This window comes from Octopus sinensis, linkage group LG17 (assembly GCF_006345805.1).
Source record: "Octopus sinensis linkage group LG17, ASM634580v1, whole genome shotgun sequence".
Classification (NCBI taxonomy): Eukaryota; Metazoa; Mollusca; class Cephalopoda; order Octopoda; family Octopodidae; genus Octopus; species Octopus sinensis.
The window spans coordinates 54,068,426-54,089,235 of record NC_043013.1 but is presented as its reverse complement, the minus strand read 5'-3'; the positions used below and the strand labels follow the sequence as shown (position 1 = coordinate 54,089,235).

General features: G+C 34.3%; 1 protein-coding gene across 13 annotated transcripts in view; it reads left to right on the top strand.

Moving 5' to 3' along the window:
• The window catches only part of LOC115220760 (thrombospondin type-1 domain-containing protein 7A), a 1,292,425-nt gene that overhangs the window by 1,166,483 nt on the left and 105,132 nt on the right, over positions 1-20,810 (top strand). For all 13 annotated transcript variants that reach the window (XR_005002721.1, XM_036510587.1, XM_036510592.1 and 10 more), the window contains 2 exons: positions 2,563-2,750; positions 13,647-13,774. Coding sequence is in view for 12 of the 13 variants with exons in the window: in XM_036510587.1 (XP_036366480.1) it covers positions 2,563-2,750; positions 13,647-13,774 (316 nt within the window). In the remaining variant the exon portion in view is untranslated. The remainder of the gene's footprint in view (positions 1-2,562; positions 2,751-13,646; positions 13,775-20,810) is intronic.

Sequence of the window (20,810 nt, the reverse complement as noted above, 5' to 3'; positions counted from 1 at the left end):
AATTAATAAAAATTCTGACTTTTCAAAACCTTACTGCTACATACTGCAGAGTAGCAAGTAGAAAGACATTTCATTCCATATTCAAGAAATATCAACTAACACTAACAATTATGTTTCATTGTGTAAAGAATGCAGCACATTTGGATACTCATCATGATAAAGAGTATTAATTTTAGTACAGGAGGGTGAGGTATGATTAAAAAGCTAGCCAAAAGAAATCATAAAGTGACGAAAAAAAAACTGATGCGATTGCCTATTATTATTATTATTATTATTATTAATAATAATAATAATAATAATAATTATTATTATTATTATTATTATTATTATTCTGCCGCGAGCTGGCAGAATCATTAGCACGCCGGGTGAAATGTGTAGCCGTATTTCATCTGTCGTTACGTTCTGAGTTCAAATTCCGCCAAGGTCGACTTTGCCTTTCATCCTTTTGGGGTCGATAAATTAAGTACCAGTTACACACTGGGGTCGATATAATTGACTTAATCCGTTTGTCTGTCCTTGCTTGTCCTCTCTGTGTTTAGCCCCTTGTGGGTAGCAAAGAAATAAATTATTATTATTATTATTTACTATTATTATTTTATGTACAGAAGATAAATCTAGGCATGTATTGATCTTCTTAGATCGCTTTATGAAGTAATGATCAGAAAACCACAAAGTAAATGTCAATTTGTTGGTGCAGAAAAATAGAAATGTTCTCAGAATAAATTACCCTTAGCTAGCATCCACCTGAAGAATCAATAAAGTTAATGCTAAAATGCTTAATGTAAGGAGCATTAAAGAAAAGAAAAAAAAAATAGTCATGACAAAAAAGAAATTGAACTAAGTTTTGATTGAATTGGTGGCTATTTAGAATCTAAGTTTTATGGAGATTCTTTAGGCAAAATGTACTATGTGAACATTTACATAAACATATACACACAAGACAGGATTCCATAGTTTTCATCAATCACATGCACTCACAAATCATATAAGAATGTGCTTGCCCAAGGTCTCATGTAGTCGGACTGAGCCAAAATTCATAATTGAGAAGTAAGATTTCTTAACCACAGTCATTTCTTGCATGTGCACACACATCGTTCTTTGCAGATACATGAAGTCACATCCTCCCCAACCATCATGGATGGCTGCAGGCAGTAACTGAAAGGTAGAGCGGTGGGAGTGTGGAACTTGTGCATGTCTCATATATGTATATTTGCAAATGGTATTATTAGTCTGAACAAAAAGTTAAAGCACACAATACAAAGTGTAAAATGTGTACAAAATATTACATTGCATATAGGCAGATTGAAAATTAGGCTGTGACTGATAGCTCCATTCCTTCATCAACACATTTGGTGCCTCCATGCTTTATTCAACTAGAATGCAGTCATTATTTAGTGTTAGTTACAAGTAAAATGCATATCATTGCTTTGTAATGCACTGTCTCTCATTGCTTAATCTAAAGCATTCATGCGCAGTTTAAGTGAATGAATATATATAAACACATATGAAGTTTATTAAATGTTTACCATGTCACATGTACTGTAGATGCATGCACACACACACACACACAAGCATGATAACATCTATACATGATTGCAACTTCACATGTACATATACACTCAGCTTCACAGACTCTCTCTCTCTCTCACACACACACACATAAATAATGACCCTATGGTCTACAACATGTATCGAGTACTCCTCCCATTCATTCAACAGAGATCAACGTACGTATGTAGACATACAAAACCACTTATATAACACGTATACACCATCAGCACTCCAAAACAGACAATATATTAATATATCTTATACATACACACATACATGTGTACACATGATATGTTTTTGTGTGTGTGTGTGTATCAGTGTGCATATGTATATTTAAATATATGTGCGTGCAGAATATTTGAAGACAAAATATTTCTACAGTTCTACAGTTATTACTAAATAATTTCTTCATTTCATAGTTTTGTATTTTCTCATAATCAGTTCTGGTGAATAAACCACAATTATTCCAATCACTAGGTATCTGTTCTGACAATTGAGACATGTAATTGCTTTAAATTAGCTGACAATTAACAAATAATATTAACAAATTAAACCTATAGAAATTGAATATTTCATGTAAAACAGAAAATTTTATAAAAATGCAAAAGTATTTGAAAACAAAATGAACTTTAAGATGTCTTGCTTAGTTTGGTTCTCCAGACAAACCTTTAAAACAAAATTAGTGAACAATATATAAAACTATGAATTCTCCCCCCCCCCCAATTCATCTGCTAAACTATTTCTGAAAGATATCTTTTAGTTCTTTATGTAATATGTTACCAAATATAAGAAGTAATGTGTGCAAATTTTACAATATACGGTATTTCACATTCAATTTGCTATATATTAAATACAAAGAATATATATATATATATATATATATATATATATATATAAGGAAGACTTTACAAATATATTGTCTGAGATATGTAAAAAGATTTCTGGTCCCACAGGTTGTAACTGTTTCATTTAACACTATTTATTGCTTCAACTTAATATTTTATTTTTCAGATAAATTCGAATCCTGTTCTATTTCTTGCCCAGTAGATTGTCTGATGTCACAATGGAGTTCTTGGTCTACGTGTAATGCTTCATGTGGTTATGGCTTCCGTGAGAGGTACAGAACTGTTGAGCAGAGCCCTCTATATGGTGGAAGGCCATGTCCAAAATTAGGCAGTAAGGATACAGAAAGTTTTCGGGTAATTCATCTTTAATTCTTTTTTTTTTTAAATAATATCCTCAAATTGTAATTGTAAACAGAATTCATTGTAAATTCTTATAGCCTTTATTTACTTCCAGTGTTTTAATATTATGAAGAAAAAAACTGAAAATTATATCAAACACCTACAAATGAAATGTGAAAGTTATTCAGAGTAAACTAACAATGCAGTTATAAGAGAATTTCAAAGCATAAAAAGAGAGAGAGGGGGGTGTCAAAGAGACAGCATGCATCTGGTTTCTCATTTTCTTTTATAACGTAGTTTATATATGTGGCCAGCTGTAACTGCAAACAGTTATCTGTGCTGACTACTCTTGTATCTCAATATAGGTTTCTAATGCTAGTTTAAGACAAAAAATGGTTAAGTCTGTAGCCAATTTTAATAGTTAGTCATTGGTTAGGATTTACTTCATCACCTGAAAACAATGAACGATTTCAGAAGACAGCTTCAGCAATATTTTGACTGAATGTAAAGCTATATAACTAACTACATTTAATCCTGTATTCTGCCAGATTTGCCATTTCCCCCAAAGACTATTGTGTTCGGATATATGCTAGGTAACCCCTATTAAGCTTAAAATCCTTTTTATTCTGTATTTAGATGTTGTTATCAAAAACATGTATATAAAACTAGCTCCATTATGAAGTTGATGGGAGGAAATAGACAGATTAAACAATAAAAATCATGTCAGAGATTGGTTTTCTTTTGCACCATTGATATGCAAGTATGTAACCACAACTGGCTATTCCATGCATGAAATGGTTAACCTAATAATATTACAGACATAAAGGTTAAAACACTCTTCATATAATTTCTGCTTCACATAACAAATCGACTCGAGGTTAAAGATTTGCTCAAAATTATCACTACATCTACTTTCACTTGACTTGTGTTCAATGATTTAATCATAAAATTTTTAAGTATGAAAACAGAAAGAGAAAATAAGAAAACTCAATTTGAAATATGCACAAAGTTAGCAAATAAAATTGTATGCTGTAATAAATGACAGAGCTTCAAAATCTAACAAGTGTGGAGATTGAACTTTAAAAGACTGAAAGTTGGACAGATTCCAATTTATGGTTACTATTAAGTTTACACTCAATGAATCTGAACTAATTACTAGAATCTCTGATGTTTGACCATCTGGTGGGTCATAGTGCAGCAGAGAAATCAAACAGTCAAACCAACTTGGAAATATGAGGTCAGGTCACAATAATATTTTCTTTCATTGTTGATTAAAAACATTGATTAGTTCAAGGGTCAATAATCATGTTGTCATTTTTCCAAATGAAATTATCCTTGAAATCTTTTAAAACCTGTATTTGTAACAGAATCAACAACAAAAAAATTGACTTCATCTTTGGATTCATAATCTATCTGAAGACCAATAAAACCGTCGTAAAACTGATGCCTAGTTCTCATTATACAAACATTATGTTCTTCAGGCTTCACTTAATCCCAAAGAATTGACTGTCAAAAAAACTTTTGAAGTTGAGCAAATTATAACTTATGTATTTGCCATTCTTTCCTTTAGTTGTCAACTGCTGTATTGCATTATATAAATGCATCACAGCTTTAGCTTTTTCACTCTAATTCTGTTATTTCTCTCTCTCTCTCTCTCTCTCTCTTTTATTATCTCTTCTGTCCAGACCTAGCACAGGAATATATTTTAGCAATTGTTTCGTACTTAAATTCTTTAGTTTATTCCTGTGTCAGCCTACACAGGATTAAAACATTGCACATTAGTAATTAGACATAAAAAATCATTAATTATTACCAAATAATTTCTATTTCTACTTATTGGATATATGTTCATGTTTACTTTATGAATTTTAAACATTGGACAATTATTTCAATTTTGTATTTGTTTTGTAAGTTTCTTGGTGTGAAGTATCTTGAAACAGATGTTATTGCATCTTGGGGGGTGGGTCACTTTGTTGATATTAACACACACTTTGGATGCATTTCATTAGTCATCTAGTTAAATAATTAATTCCTTGACTAATAAATTTGATCAATGAATCAGTTGGCTTGTCAGAGTCCTTAAGTTCCTTGTAGCAGCTTGATTAATGATGTGCCTACCATGCACTATTTCTATCGTGATGTGTCCATTGATTGATCAAACAATTAGTGAAGCAATCAATTAATAAACTGGTGAGAAAGAAGTGAAACAGAACAAAGTGTGTGCATGTCCTAACTGGCAATATGACCCTCCCATGATTCAATATTTAACAGGTATTCTGAGAGATAAGAAAAATATGTTCTTTTCATTCCAAGAAAATATTTTGAAGCAATTATTTCAAAATGTTAGTCGAAAAATTTAACCTACTGTTAATTTCTGAACAGGAATATTTGTTAGTCTATAACAAGTCAAGCTTGATTCTAAATTAGTAGTTAATTAAGAATATCTTCAAACTGCAGTTTTAATACTGAAACTATAAAACTGTTACTAACCTTGGAGCATATTCAGAATGATAAACTTGAAAATTCAATTAAAATTACTAAGAATTCTTTTATTTGCACATTTTATAGCTAATTTGTTAAACATGCACTGACTAAAAGACATAATCACAGACAATTAAGAGCTAATCATTTCTAATATCTTCTCTTTCTATATTATCAAAAAGAACTGGAAAACTAATTCAGTTTCAGTGTTTTATTATTTTTTAAGGGTCAAGTCTTCCAGCAAGAAAGAGTAGAACATACTTTGACTGTCATTCTCCTTATTTGTTTGCCGTGATTAGCTGACATTTCTGTGAGACAGGGCAACAAGCTAATAATTAAATTGCTTTTTCATTAACCTGTTTGTTTTCAAATCCACATCTAACATACAGGGCTAAATTTTGTACATACTAAATTTATACTTTAACAAATCTATTGCTATTTTTTTTCCTCCCACCTCACCATCACCACCAGCAGTTCCTCTAATGAAAACATCACTATTTACAAAATACATCCCAAATTTGTACACTGAACACACATCTTGGTCGACACTCACTCTCATATCAGTGAAAAGATATCTGACCAAATGTTTATGACCACTGGCTTAACACTGAACTGTGCACCTCTCCGATATTTATTTTTATCACTTCTGCACTGAGCTTTGTTCCTCTTATTGTTACACCATTGATGCACTTAATTTCTTAATCTTATAATCCCCATTGAATCCCATTTCAGACTCTTGTATCACTGAACACACCTGATCTTTCTTTCTCAGATCTGCATCTTTTGAGAAAGCCTTTCTCTGCTCCCATATCAGCTACAGCTACATTCTGTCATCCCGTATGTCAGTTTAGGACAATTGAATATAAGCATGACCTCTGACCATTCTCCTCATCAGGTGCAGTCTAACCTAGAACAGCTTCCAATACTGACATACCCACTGACTAGAAGAGAGTTAACCAATAAAATCTGATCACGTGTTTGAATTTAACAAATTTTTTATGTAAAATGTCAGATTTTAACTACAGTCCAGTATGTGATCCTATTATATTTAAAACGATTTTAACAATGACATCTTATTTTGATACAAAATCACAAAATAGTGTACAGTCATCAATCAATTAATTTGCACCCCACCTTCCTTTAATTCTTAAGTGGTGTTAATTTTAACCATAAAATGATGAGAACTAAAGCAGGATTTGATCTCAGAATGTGAATGGAAACAAGGTGTTCAGCTTAGCACATTTAATCTACTCTAAAAATAATCTACTGCTCACCTTTAGTAACAACTTGTTCTTTGTTTTATGTTCATGTTATGAGAAATACTTTCTCAAAATGTCTCAGATATAAAAAATTTCTTAAAAAAGATTAAAAAAAAAACTGTATACTATAATTTTTCCATCAGATTGTCTTTTTAATATTATACTTAGATGCAATCATCAACCTATTCCAAAACATTTATTATCCTTTCATAAAATTGCTTTCACATTATCGTGGAGTGTTTTTCTCAAAGATAAGTGTAATAAAAATAACATTTTATCTGAAAATGTTTCAGCTATTTGCTGTACAGCTAAAAACAAGATCATAATTTTTCTTAATTGTTAGACAATATGGAATGGGGCTGAACCTCTGATTTATTGCTTAAGACCTCAAGTTGAACTCTGAGTGTTCCTTACCCATGCAGGTCTCCTTCTTCATATCATTTAGGTTGTCCATGGGAAAGGCAGGGCTGATGCATCTTAGCACTACCAACATCACAGGTGACAAATACTGTGAGCTACTGCGACCTCTGACCATTCTCCTCATCAGGTGCAGTCTAACCTAGAACAGCTTCCAATACCACAGACAAAAATACCACAGACAAAAATAATACATTAATAATCAAACCCATTCCCTCTACCTTGGACTGTTACTTTATTGATTCTGGAAGGTTGAAAAGTGATGCCGACCATGGTTGAATTTAAAATAAGGATGCAAAGATCTAGAAAAAAATACTACCAGGAATTAGTGCCTCAGATGTTCTAACAATTGACTAATCCAGTTGTGAGATTATTATGAGTTTGATTGATGTAAAAACAATAAATATTCCAATTATGAGAATGGTTATTAAATAAAGACGTAATGAAGTGACTTAATTAGACACATTATGAAAGCAATGAGTCCATAAGTGATGAACCATGGCTAAGTGAGTTGTATGATTTAGTCATGATCTGTTTAGCCTCAACACAAACAGAAGTTGGATCAAAGACATTTCAGTCATGATCAGCCCATCTTTTTCTCACCATCTAGTTATTCAATAGCTCCCTTCTCTTTTTAAGACAGCTTGGTGTGATTTATATGAAATTTGACTCCTACTTCTAGTTCAGTGAAAAACTATGTCAACCTTTATGGAATTAATATGGCTCTGATCCTGATAGCTAGGCAAATCTGAAACATAAACCTCCTATTTTCACCACAAAATTAATGGCAATACTTTTGCATTGGAATCCATTCATTGAAGGATTCTCAGCAAAGTGTGTTGCTTGAATGAAGCAGGAATTACTTCTTCCATTATCTATTTATGTCACAATTTTAAAGCATCCTTGATCATCATCATCATCATCATTTAACGTCCATTTTCCATGCTAGCATGGGTTGGTTGGTTCGACCGGGGTCTGGTAAGCCATGGAGGCTGCACCAGGCTCAGGTCTGATTTGGCAGAGTTTCTACAGCTGGATGCACTTCATAATGCCAACCACTCTGTGGGTGTAGTGGGTGCTTTTTATGTGCCACCGGCACAGGGGCCAGAGCAGGCTGGCAAACGGCCACAATCGGTTGGTGCTTTTACATGTCACAGACACGGATGCCAGTCAGGTGGCGCTGGCATCTCCCATGCTCGGACGGTGCTTTTACATGTCACAGACACGGATGCCAGTCAGGTGGCGCTGGCATCTCCCATGCTCGGACGGTGCTTTTACATGTCACAGACACGGATGCCAGTCAGGTGGCGCTGGCATCTCCCATGCTCGGACGGTGCTTTTACATGTCACAGACACGGATGCCAGTCAGGTGGCGCTGGCATCTCCCATGCTCGGACGGTGCTTTTACATGTCACAGACACGGATGCCAGTCAGGTGGCGCTGGCATCTCCCATGCTCGGACGGTGCTTTTTACGTGTCACCAGCATGGGCAAGCAATGAATGTAAAATAATGGTTGACAAATTTGTAGAATCTAAAACCGAAAATAAATTCTACATTTCTATGAAGTAGGTATCAGTAACATAGAACTGGAGACCCAGATGACTTTCTACTTTCAAACAACTACATCTCCACATATTCATGACTCGAAATCATGCTGTATTGATTTACCAACTTCACTATTATCTGAGACAGCCAGAGTATCATACCATACTTGACAATTTACAGTATTATTGTTCTATATCGCAAGTAAACATCCCTAGGTTTAAACTTTAACCTACAGGTGTTTTACCATTCCTTCAGGAGATTGTAACAAGAAATACCATGCATGTAATAGAGCAGAGTCATTTAATTCAAAACCCTTCTGTTACACACCTCTGGCTTTGTGCTGCTAATGAATCCTAGTGTTTATTATTAATTGATGACCGTATTTACTCATGGATAGGTCACACCAGTGGATAATTTGGTGTTGTCAAAGCAGGTATTTGCAATTGACTCACAGATAGGTCGCACTATAATCTGGGAAGTTACATGGCCCGTTTTTAATGTAAATATAGCAAACATCTGTTATTTTGTTTTGGGATTTGGTTTGCAAGGTTCTTTATATGAGTTTGTGTGTTGAAGCATATTCTATTGTGTCTGGGCGAGTCATTTTCTTTTTGTGCCTTATAATATAACACACTCACCGGACAGAACAGACAGAGTCAAGACTATTGAAAAGGTTGCAAAACACAACGAAAATTTTAGGAAAATAAAAATAAGGAATAAGTGGAAATTTTAACAGTGAGTGTGTTACATTATAAGGCACAAAAAGAAAATGTCTCTCCCCAGACACAACATAACATCTGTTAAATATTATCAAATATTCACCTTTGTTGCAAAACTTTGCTGACAAATATTAAAACATTTTTGCAGAGGTGACTTTATGAAAGTAGTCTAATTGATAAATCAACTCGACAAAAAAAAAAAAAAATAAGTATCAACTCGTCAGGAAAAATATCTGGAATTACAAACAGAACAGAAAAAAATGTTGCATAAGAAAAGAGTTTATTCATTTAGATATAACTAGCAGTATCGCCCAGCGTTGCTCAGGTTTGTTTCGACCCTTTAGAATTGGAATTTTTGAAAAGTAAAAATTTTGCATTATGTAGCATGTTATTCTCTTTAAGTGAACATTTTTCTGGTTGAAATACACCGAAAAATGGCGACACAACAGTAAAAAAATCGTAAAAAATAGGGATTTTCATAGAAAAAAAGCACCTTTTTGATGTAAATAATTTTTGCTGTTAACATGGTCCGATTTGAATTTTATTTTCTACGGAATAAAGAACAAGCCTCCTTCTATCATACTTTCAATTTTGGTCAACTTGCACCGCAGGGTCTCGGAGGAGACAGTGTTAGTTGAAGGCTACCAAACCTGCCATACTCAGACAACTTCAGCTTTATATATAGAGATTATTAAACTTCATCATGATTAAAACCCAAAGATTCTCCTTCATCATCATCAATGTCAAACATTCTTTTCATTTGTTCATCAGTTACTGCGTAGCCATTCAGCTCATCATCAGTTATGCAATGTTCATCTCCATCCTCATTCTCTGTCTTTTCTGTGCTTGATTCAGCCAAACCCTCATCGTCTTCAGTGCCATCCATAGCATTTGTGATGCCACATTTTTTGAAGGTCTTCATAATTAGTTCTTCCCAGATAATTACTTTCGTCACCGATTCTACTTCTAAGCTCAGTCCAGGTCTTCTCAATGACTCACCGTTAGTAAATTCCAAAATTCCTTTTCACCAGATATCATCCCAAGATGTCCACAATTTTCGAATCTAAGTCTTGAAACACTTATTTACTGAAACATCAAGTGGCAGCAAAAAAGAGGTGCAACCACCAGAAATGACTGCTTACCTTGTTTGGTATTCCATCAACTAAGCCTTCATTGCTTAACATGTCCCATACTAGAAGACTTCTGGGTTTGAGCAAGGTTCTTGGTCTTTTCATCCAGATTTCATCCACCCAAGCATTTAAGTTTTTGTCTATCCATTCCTTAGGGTGTACTTTCACAAATAACATCTGGTGGAATGGAATCCTTCAGTATATTCTTCCTTTTGAAGATAACCATTGGACGAAGTTTTTTTTCTATCAACATGACAGGCTGGCATTACAGTAAAATGTTGTTTCTCGTGCCTTGTAGTTTTTACTGTAACAGTTTTGTTTCCCACTCCATCCACATTAGTGTTTCCCGGCATATCAAAATACATGGAAGTTTCATCCATGTTTCCAGTATTTTCTAGGGAGAACTGAAACATCTTACACTCCTTCAGAAAAAAGTTTGCAAAATAATGAGTTTTTTCATCAATGTCTTTTGGCAGTTATTGAACAATATGAGTTTTTTGACATAGTGTCAATCCACATCTATTCATAAATCTCGTACGCCACTACCCTACTGAGGACTTAAATTGCATAAGATGGTACTTTGGATAAGCTGAAGGGCTTTGTTTACACCGAGACCATTATTTCTGCAGTCTACAACCTAATCACAATTCTTTTTCAAGATTTTAGCATGGAGATGCTGCAAACCATGCTGCTGTCTTTGAATTTGGCATTTCTTTAAGCTGTTCCTCCTGCTTCCTCCATCTTCTCACCACCTTTTCTCAAACACCAAACTCTTTCAGCCGATTTTCCATGTTATTCTGCATTATCCACTATTTTCAGCTTAAAACCTATTTCATAACTCTTTCTCTTATTCATGATTTAGGGTTTGCAATTATTAAAATTTTTAAACTAAAAAACAGGGTGAATCGATGTTGTCAAAAAGACCAATACACAGACTCCTAGTTTCCACTTTTTAGGAAACAGACATCACAAAAAGGTTTCCATAACAACTTGGAAACTAAAAGTCCAAGGCCTAGGGTACATGCCTGGACTACTTATACACCAGTCTATTTCAGATCCTTCGGATAGGTCACACCTCTGATTTTCCTTGGAATTTTTGGTAAAGAAGTGTGACCTATCTGCTAGTATATACAATATATTTAATATAATTTATTTCTTAGTTATGAGACACATTTCTAAAGATCTGACTGGAAAAAATGCAGATCATCCAAGTGAACTCAACCTACTTGCACTTTGTCATTTTTCAAGTTATTATCACTCATCCAACATAAACTCAACACATCCCTCACTAACATTTCTTTACAAATAACAATAGAAACCCTTCTGTCTATCTTAATCCCACCTCTTACAGTCATTTGACTCTTGCTCCCAACACTCATCGTATCACCTAATTCAGTGAAACTATCAAGGGTTTCCAGTATGTCTTCAGGGCAAACCAATAAAATATTTTCATGGCTGCCCTTTCTGTTAACAACTCTTGTACATTTGGTGTAAATAAAATAATCAGGAATGAACTTGCACAGGTTTCATACCTACTGCTTGCCCTTAATCCACAGTCTAATTTCTGACCGGTCTTTATAATGTTAAAATTTAGTCTATTTAATTTTGACAATGCTTCGAGATGAGAAATTATTTCTGAATATATCTCTGCAAGGAGACCATGACAAAGTTCCTGATCTATTGTCTCAAGAAAACAAATAAATAAAGATAATTTGCTGCTAAAATGTAATCCTTGGTTTATAGCACTTTCGTTTTCTGCTTGGCCCACTAACTTTCTTAGTCACTACTAAACTACTGAGAATAGAATAAAATCAAGTCTTCTTTATATCTATCATACTGGAAACACATGATCTATGGTTCCATATCCTCTTCCAATATCAATTTCCATTTAATTTAACATATCATGTGTTGTTATAGATTTCCTATGATTCTTTCTTGATTTTCTGATATGTTCCATTAACTCATCAAATCTATAATTCTCATCATTAGTCGATCTGCTTTGATCATATACTTGTTAATATCCATACCAGCTTTTGAGCTTAACAAATTGTGCACCTAACTGAATGTACTAGATAATACCAATCAACTTGAAGCTTTAACACTTAAATAAGCCTCTCTTTGACTGGCCATGACCATAACAAATTACATTGCTAGCTCCCCATCATTCTCTTATCTTCTCTTATGGCTGGGTTCCAACCCCTGGCTGCAGCAACAAAGTCAACTCACCACACCTTTTCATTCAACATCACTCCCTTCATTTTTTTCATATGATAGTTTCTTACAGTCACACTGCCATACCTCTTTTAAATCTCAGAGACAGCATTTGCCATTTAAATGCATATCTACCCAATAACATCCTGGTTCACATAAATGTCTTACAATCCAGAATTCTTCATCCTTACCATACAAAACATTCAGAAACCTCCAATCTGATGTTTTGTTTACCAGTTAGTGATCAGGTAACTCAGAGCCTCTTAATTTCTTTTGAATACCACTTGATTCTTACAGCCTTGTCTTCTAATAAAGTATTCTATTACTCTGTTGTCCATATCTGGATGGAACATCTCAACAATTACAGAAATGGTCATTAGCCTGAAGTAGTTTGTCCTAATGAAGTGTCTCATTGTTTCTTATATTATTTACTGGGTCAAAAGAAAGAGGCAGTAGTGCTGATAGCCTTCAGAGACCTTTCAAGAATTATGGCATTAATTGTTGCAAGTAGACATCCACAGAGAGGGAGGTCCAGAGAGTTGACTTTCTAGGAGGAAGGATTAGACACAGTGGTGGGAGCTGGCAAAGTTATATATATGATGGAGAGGAAGGGAGACAGATGAACTGAGAGTGCCAATGTCATGTTTGATATTTAAATAACCATTTGAAACATGATCATTCTTATAATATTCAGCAACTTCCATAACATCATTCTTGTAAAGATGTGTCCCAAATCTCTTCACCATAAACCTACCTACCATTCTTCTATGAAGAGGAATAAATTCTCCAATAGGTGGAATGTTGATCTGATCCTTGCTCGGAACAAAGCTGATTTAGCTCTCACATAAACCTAAGTAACAACTGATCCTGTTTTCTGAAGTTCTCATGACAAATCCTGTGATTACTATCATCACAAAACCTTGCTTTGGTCTCTAATTAAACTTTCTGGTTTCTCGATTATGTCATCAGTCAAAGAAAACATAAATCCTACACCCTGTGCTACATTAGTTTTAGTTAATATTGTAAATGTAATAACATTCATAGAGACATCATTGGGTTTAGAGAATATGAATACAAGCCTAATTTATCATCTTAGATTTAAATTTAGCTTAACTCTAATTCTTCACCATTATTTCTATTGTTTGCAGGCAGAAATACAAACCAAACTTTGCAAAACTGATTGTAAGGAATATGTGTGGAGACATGATGGATGGGATTCTTGTGTGTATCAATCCCCAGCCACTTGTGGAAGGGGCATACAAACACGTCGTGTAATGTAAGTAAACAAAATATTAATTATTATGTTTATATTGCATTCTAATAAAAATTTTGAAAACTTCGAGAACTGGACACACTTTTTTACATCTGTTATTGTATCAACATTGTTTACCTTTTTTTAGGCTTAATTCTCAACTGAAACCAAATCAAAATTTTAGTTGGCTTCAGTCAATATTATATTACTTTTGTAGTGATGAAGTACTCCTTGTTGATATACTCTGTAATTTACAGAACAGTCTGCAATGCCCAACATAATATGCATAATATTTTAATGATAGTAAATTTCTCTATAGAAGTGCAACAGTAGAATTTTTATATTTTTAGAAACAGCTCACTATTGATTGCAAATTCACATTCTACAATAAAATGAAATTTTGAGCACAAAACAATAGAACTTTATAATAAATATACAAAAACAATCTTCAATGGCAATTTGCTCAGTTTTTATATTATTCTTTGAAGCTAGATTCTAAGACTGAATTGTTAATGCTTCTAGTATTCAGTTTTCAAACCAGTAAAATTGTATTTATCCTCCTCTAAATCTACATATCAATGATTAGAAAATTCAAAGACTTTCTCTGGGTAGTTTTATAGTTATAGATATTTGGTGTTTAAAATAGTGGCATTGTTATAAGAACAATTAACACCATCCTATTTATTAAGTACTTAACGCATCATCAGTTGAGATCTGCTAGCTTTCCATCATAAGCTATTATGACAATGGACAGTAAATGAACACACTATATCATAAAGAATTTATCATTAATGAATCTGTTCCATATAATGACAATTAGCTTTGGCTACTAATCATCAGCTGAGGTTGATTCTGCTCCAAATTTTCTCTTTTATTACATTTTGTGAATGCTAATTTTTAGCTACCTTCAACTGAAATATGTTAGAAAAGTAAACACAGGAAAGTCCATCTAATATTATTGTCAAGTAATTTATATAGATTTTACTGCTAAAACACATGGAAGAATGCTGTGGAAGCATTTTTACTTTTGGTTAAACAAATTGGAATTGCTAATTTACGTAATCATTTTTTATCCTCAATAGTTTGTATTTAGCTGCATACTTATGCGCATAAGGACATAATCATGAAAAAGTAAAGATTTACTCATGAATGAGAAAACCAAAAAGAAGGAGACTTTATAAATATATGACATGGGTGAAATAAGCATCATTGATGCTTTACCCTATGCATAAAATGCAGAAAATCCTCAAAAGTATAACATGCTCCTTTATATCTATTACAATGTCAGGAAACCTTCCATAGCTTCAGCAGCTATCTCAGGAGCACAAGCATTTTGCCCTACCCCTAAGATACCAGCTCGTGACATTGAAGGGTTTCTGACATTGTGTTAAATTCAGAAGCAGAACTTGCTATATCTCTGAGTATATATATATATATATATATATAAAATATTATTTGATATATATATATATATATGTATATATATATATAAGGATACATGTACACAAAATGCCATAAACTAATGAGGTGAGAGGGGTTCAAATATTCTGATTAATATAAAACTCTTTATTATGGACAATCTAATTTTAAAAAGAAATTTAGTCCAAGACTAGCATTGTCCTTAGACACAGCATGTTCTACCAGACTTGAGAGAATGATAAAACTCAGGTTCAACTTGAACCTTTGAGGATTAGAGGAAATGTCCATTTGTGGTAGTTGCAAGGATAATTGAGAGAGGCATTTTACTATGACAGATGAGAGGCCGAAGGGAATACAGGACTTGCTTTTAGTTAGAAATGTGAGAAGAACAATAAGTTATAGGAGACAGAAACAGTTATCATATATTAACAAGGATTTGTTTTGACAGATTATTTTTTACTTTTAAGGCAACAATGTTTGAGCATGAAGATATGTAAGCCTCATTAAATATCAGCAACAGTTTGAAACTGAACTTATTTCTGGCCATAAAACCAAATCCTTTGTCTTGTACCATGAAATATTATATCCATAAAACAGAAATTGTATTCTTTTTGAAGGAGGATGCAGTGTAGTGTACAATGACTTGGAGTTATTAAAGGAGACAGGAGTGATATTTCATCAATGCAAGATGTGTTTAATGTCAAAAAGATGATCGCTGTCTTTCATCATTTTTAAGGCCTACTTTCCCAAGTTTGCATGCATCAGACAGAATTTTTTGAGGCAGATTTTCTACAGCTAAATGCCTTTCCTGGCACCCAGTCTCACCTGTTTTCATGTTAGATTAATATTTCTCACAGCCAGATCAGCTTTTATTGAAGATTGGAAATGAATGATAACACTTTTATGATGGTGATGCTCGTTTATAACTTTGGCATGATGATCAAGACAAGGGAGATATAAAGCATACACACACACAGTATTAGCTTATATTAGAATACAGAAAAATCATAGCAAAAGTATCATGATTGAGCAAGTAAACAATAGAGAGAGAAGAGAGAAATATGTGAGGCAGACCAAGCATGTCAACAGCTTCACATGATATACAACCTTTGTTGTTCACATAAGCAATCATCAAATGGAGACTATTGACTGCTCATATGGCTTGTTGGAAATTATAAATATTACTAAGTCATGTAATTAATGCTCAAGAAAATATTGTTGTTAAAAACAGAAGTAAATTGAAGGAAGAGTTATTACTTCAGCCATTGGTAAAAAAAGGTTTCCTTCTGGTGGAAAAAGACGTATTCAGTATGAAAGGTGTGTGATGGTGAATAGTTGTGGAAAATGGATGATGACAAGACACACTTCAATGGTAGGATGAAAATTAGTTAAATATGGTTCAGAAAATAAACAATATTCTTTTCTACTCTAGACAAAAGGCCCGAAATTTTGGAGGGATGGGGAAGCCAGTTGATTAGATCGACCGCAGTACACAACTGGTACTTAATTTTTCAACCCCTAAAGGATGAAAGGCAAAGTCGACCTCAACGAAATACTGCTAAGCATTTTTCCCAGCATGCTAACGTTTCTGCCAACTCGTTACCTTAATAAACAATATTAACAAGGAAAAGTAGAAGTCACTAGGAATTCAAACTGAGCAATGTCTGTAACATGGATAAGTATATTCCAAAATATTTAACAGTCCAAAAATTAATATTATAATGCTTAGAAGTGAGTTATTCTGCTCTATTTTCATTTTATAGTCAAGAGTAACCCTAGTTTTCATTCTGTTTGTCTCCCTCTTTTCAGCATAATTCATTTAACTATTTGCAAATGTATCATTCACCAATTGTGTTTTATTCCATACAGACATTCTATACATGATATTCCACATTTGTTTCCAGTTTCCTCATCCATTCATTTGTTACTTATTCTCCTCTCTCTCCATCTTAGATTTAACTTTGCCATTTCTTTCTCTATATCTTTTTTTTTTGTCTTTACAAGACGTAGATGTTCAAAGCTAAATTCTATTGAAACTAAGTTTGCACCACCTTTCCAGTCTTACTGTCATCAATTAGTGACAACAACAAAATTGATTTTGCAAGTGAAGATAATTGAATTAACACTAAAGCTTCTTTTGTTAATCCTATAATATTTTGATATTACTACCATCATCTCCATCACTATTACAATCATCTTAACAGCTGTTGCATAATAATTATTAAATTCTTGGTATTCAGCATCTTATTACAATTATTAACACAGCAATGTATTCATCATCATCATCATCAGTTTCTTACTCTACGTAATTTATCAAACACTAGTGTCAGTCAAAACTTGTGTGAGAGAGAGAGAGAGAGAGAGAGTGCGTGTGTGAAAGACAATACTTAATCACATTATTATCAATTCAATAATTATTTATAACATCAACACATATTGATATGAACACACTTGGAATACAATGATGTAACTTACAGTCAGCTTTTGTACTAAGGTACTCCTCCTTCAATGACTGATTGTAGGAGATCACATTCCAACTATTGACTGTTTCCAATCATTTTCAGAGTAATCAAAACACATAGAATGGTTTACAAATGACTGAAACTACATTGGTATGTCAGTCTATCAATCATTTGATGAGGAAAATAGATTTGCAAACACACAATGCAAATAAACCAGTGGATGTCTAACCATGTAAAGAATATAACTCTTTAAAAACATCTCTAGCAATAATATGTAACTTTGCTCTATGATAATAATAACAATAATCTCAATTAGGTCGTCCCATAGGACACCCCCATAGAGGTTTCAATCGCGCATACTATAGGAGTCACATGGTACTGCTCCATGTGGTCCCACAGCTTCCATCTAACTAGGAATATTAGGGTCTCATCCATTGTCTTGTATTCAAGATCCTCTGCATGACATCCTGCTAGTTCAAAGCCAGGAATCTGATCTTTTAGGTCCTGCCGATAACTAAATCCATGCTTTGCTGCCAAATCTTCAGTTCATTGTCATTAAGGTTTTGTCTGTCTCCTACCCTTCAATGTGTCTGGCCTGGTAAAACCTACCTGAAGATTTCTCTCCCTCCAGCAGAGCTTTCCAGGTCAATGAGGCACACAGGCACTTCACTGCAACACAGTACTTGTTGAATTGGTCATTGACTACAAAGTAGTTCTTCTGTCCTTTGATGGGTCTTATTTTTTGTCCTGCAGGGTGTCCAAAAAATCACCATCCTCACCAAGCAAGCTTGATGGGGTTGCCAAGTTTAGTCACCAACGACCCGACCATATGACAGGTTGTACTGGATTACATGTTACCAGTAGCACTCAAGAGTGACCTGACATAAATAACAATAAAAGATCTGAAAATAGAGGTAACTCAAATGTGGAGCCTAAAAACAGAAACAATTCTCATCATCATCATTGTTCGACCGTGGTCGAGACAATGGAATTTACCATGCTATGCCAGACTTCACGGTCCATCATAGCATTACGGAGGTCCTGTTGCTGGATGCCTGTATCCCTGGAGATTACATCAGAGTAGGAGAGTGTGTGCCCTCTGGTATTGTGAGTTGATGAGCAAACTGGACTCTCCTAGCTTTCACAAGAGATGACACAGGTGCTAGTTTCCCATATATTTGTATTTTGGTTGGATGGCACTTCCACGAGAGATTTTTGAGCTCTCATAAGGAGGCTAGTGTAGGTTCCATCCAAGCGCCTCTCAAGCTTCTCATTATAGTAGGTGCATTAGGTATGATAAAAAATATTTAGACTAATACACAACAAAACATCAGGACTAACAAGTATATATAACATAACGAAAACAGCACTACTAGGCACCGCACACATCCTACATAAAACTCTTTCAATACAGTAAAAATAAGAGCATCACAACAAACCACATCACATACTCAAAGCACATGGAGATGCACTCGGTAGTGAAGTGAAAGCACATATGATAGAAATAAGACTACAGAATAATAATTATAAAGCCAACAATTTTGGTGGAGGGGATAAGTCGATAACCAGATAACAACTGGTACTTATTTTATCAATCCTGAAAGGACAAACAATAAAGCTGACCATGGTGAAATTTGAAGTCAGATTATGAAATGCCGCTAAGCATTTCACCTGGCTTTGGTACAAAGCCAGCAATTTTAAGGCAGTGGGTAAGTTAATTACATCAATACTAATGTTTTATATAATAAATGCAAAATTCTGTCTGCCTGTCTGTCCAGGACCCCTGACTCTTAGTCTACATATGCTCTACTTAGACATTTTATACCTTTTTTGGAATCAGGATGATCTCAGGATTGAAAATCTGCCCTTTATTTGGTTCTTGAACATCCAGCACTAGGATCAGGTCTGGATGAAGATTTGTTAGATACTAACAGTTGAAAATTCAAATTTTAAAAAAACTTCATTTAAACTGAATTTGAATTAATACCATATTTGTAGGGTACCAATAAACACTTTATTATTATTATCATTATTATTATCGTTATTGTTATTATTATCATTATTATTATTATTCTATTTCGTTTTCGACTGCTGGCCCAATCAACACTCTGCAGGAACTAGCTTAAAAGTCCACATGGTCACCACACAATATAACACTAACAGCAGAACTCAAGCAATTCAAAGAAGCTACACAAAGAAGATCGTCTCAATGCAAAATATCAGCTACTGGGAAAGACTGAAAGTATTAAACCTCTTCTCCCTAGAGCGAAGGCGGGAGAGATATGTAGTGACGTACATCTGGAAAATCCTGAAGGGTCTTGTCCCAAACTTTGGCATTCAAAGTTACCCCAACCGCACAACGGGGCGCCACTGCATGGTGCCAAACATTCCAACATCACCATCAAAATACTTGACCAGATACTGCAACAGCTTGGGTTTCAGAGGATCACAGCTCTATAACATCCTCCCTAAATGCCTGAGAGACTTGCATGGTGTGGATGTGGATTTCTTTAAAACTAAACTGGATCTCTTCTTGTCGGGGGTCCCAGATGAATCTACCTCACGACAGGAGACACAGATGCGGGCAGCAGCATCGAACTCCCTTGTTGACCAAGTGCCACGTATCAGAGGTGGATTCACATATTAGTGTAGCTCATTCAGCAGTGGTGCCCCAGCAAGGCCACGGCCTTCGGGCTAAAACATTTTTAAGGATTTTAAGGATATATATATATATACATATATATACATATACATATATATACACATATATATATATATATACACACATATATATATATGCACACATATATATTTATATACACACACATATATATATATGCACACACATATATATACACACACACACACACACATATATATATTATATATATATATATATATATATATACACACATATATATATATATATATATATATAAGCCATTAGAGCAAAGAAACAGGCCTGGAAAGCCTGGAGGGATGGGGGTAGCAGAGAACTGTACCAGGTAGCCAAAAGGGAGGCTGGGCAGCAGGTATACATAGCCAAGGGTGAAGCAGAAAAGAAGAAGTTTGCCAATGTCCAGCGACGTGAGGACCAAAGAACTGAGGTATTGCAAGACTGTGTGTGAGAGAAAATAGTGATGTTACAGGAGAGAAATGTGTCCGCATGGATGATGGTG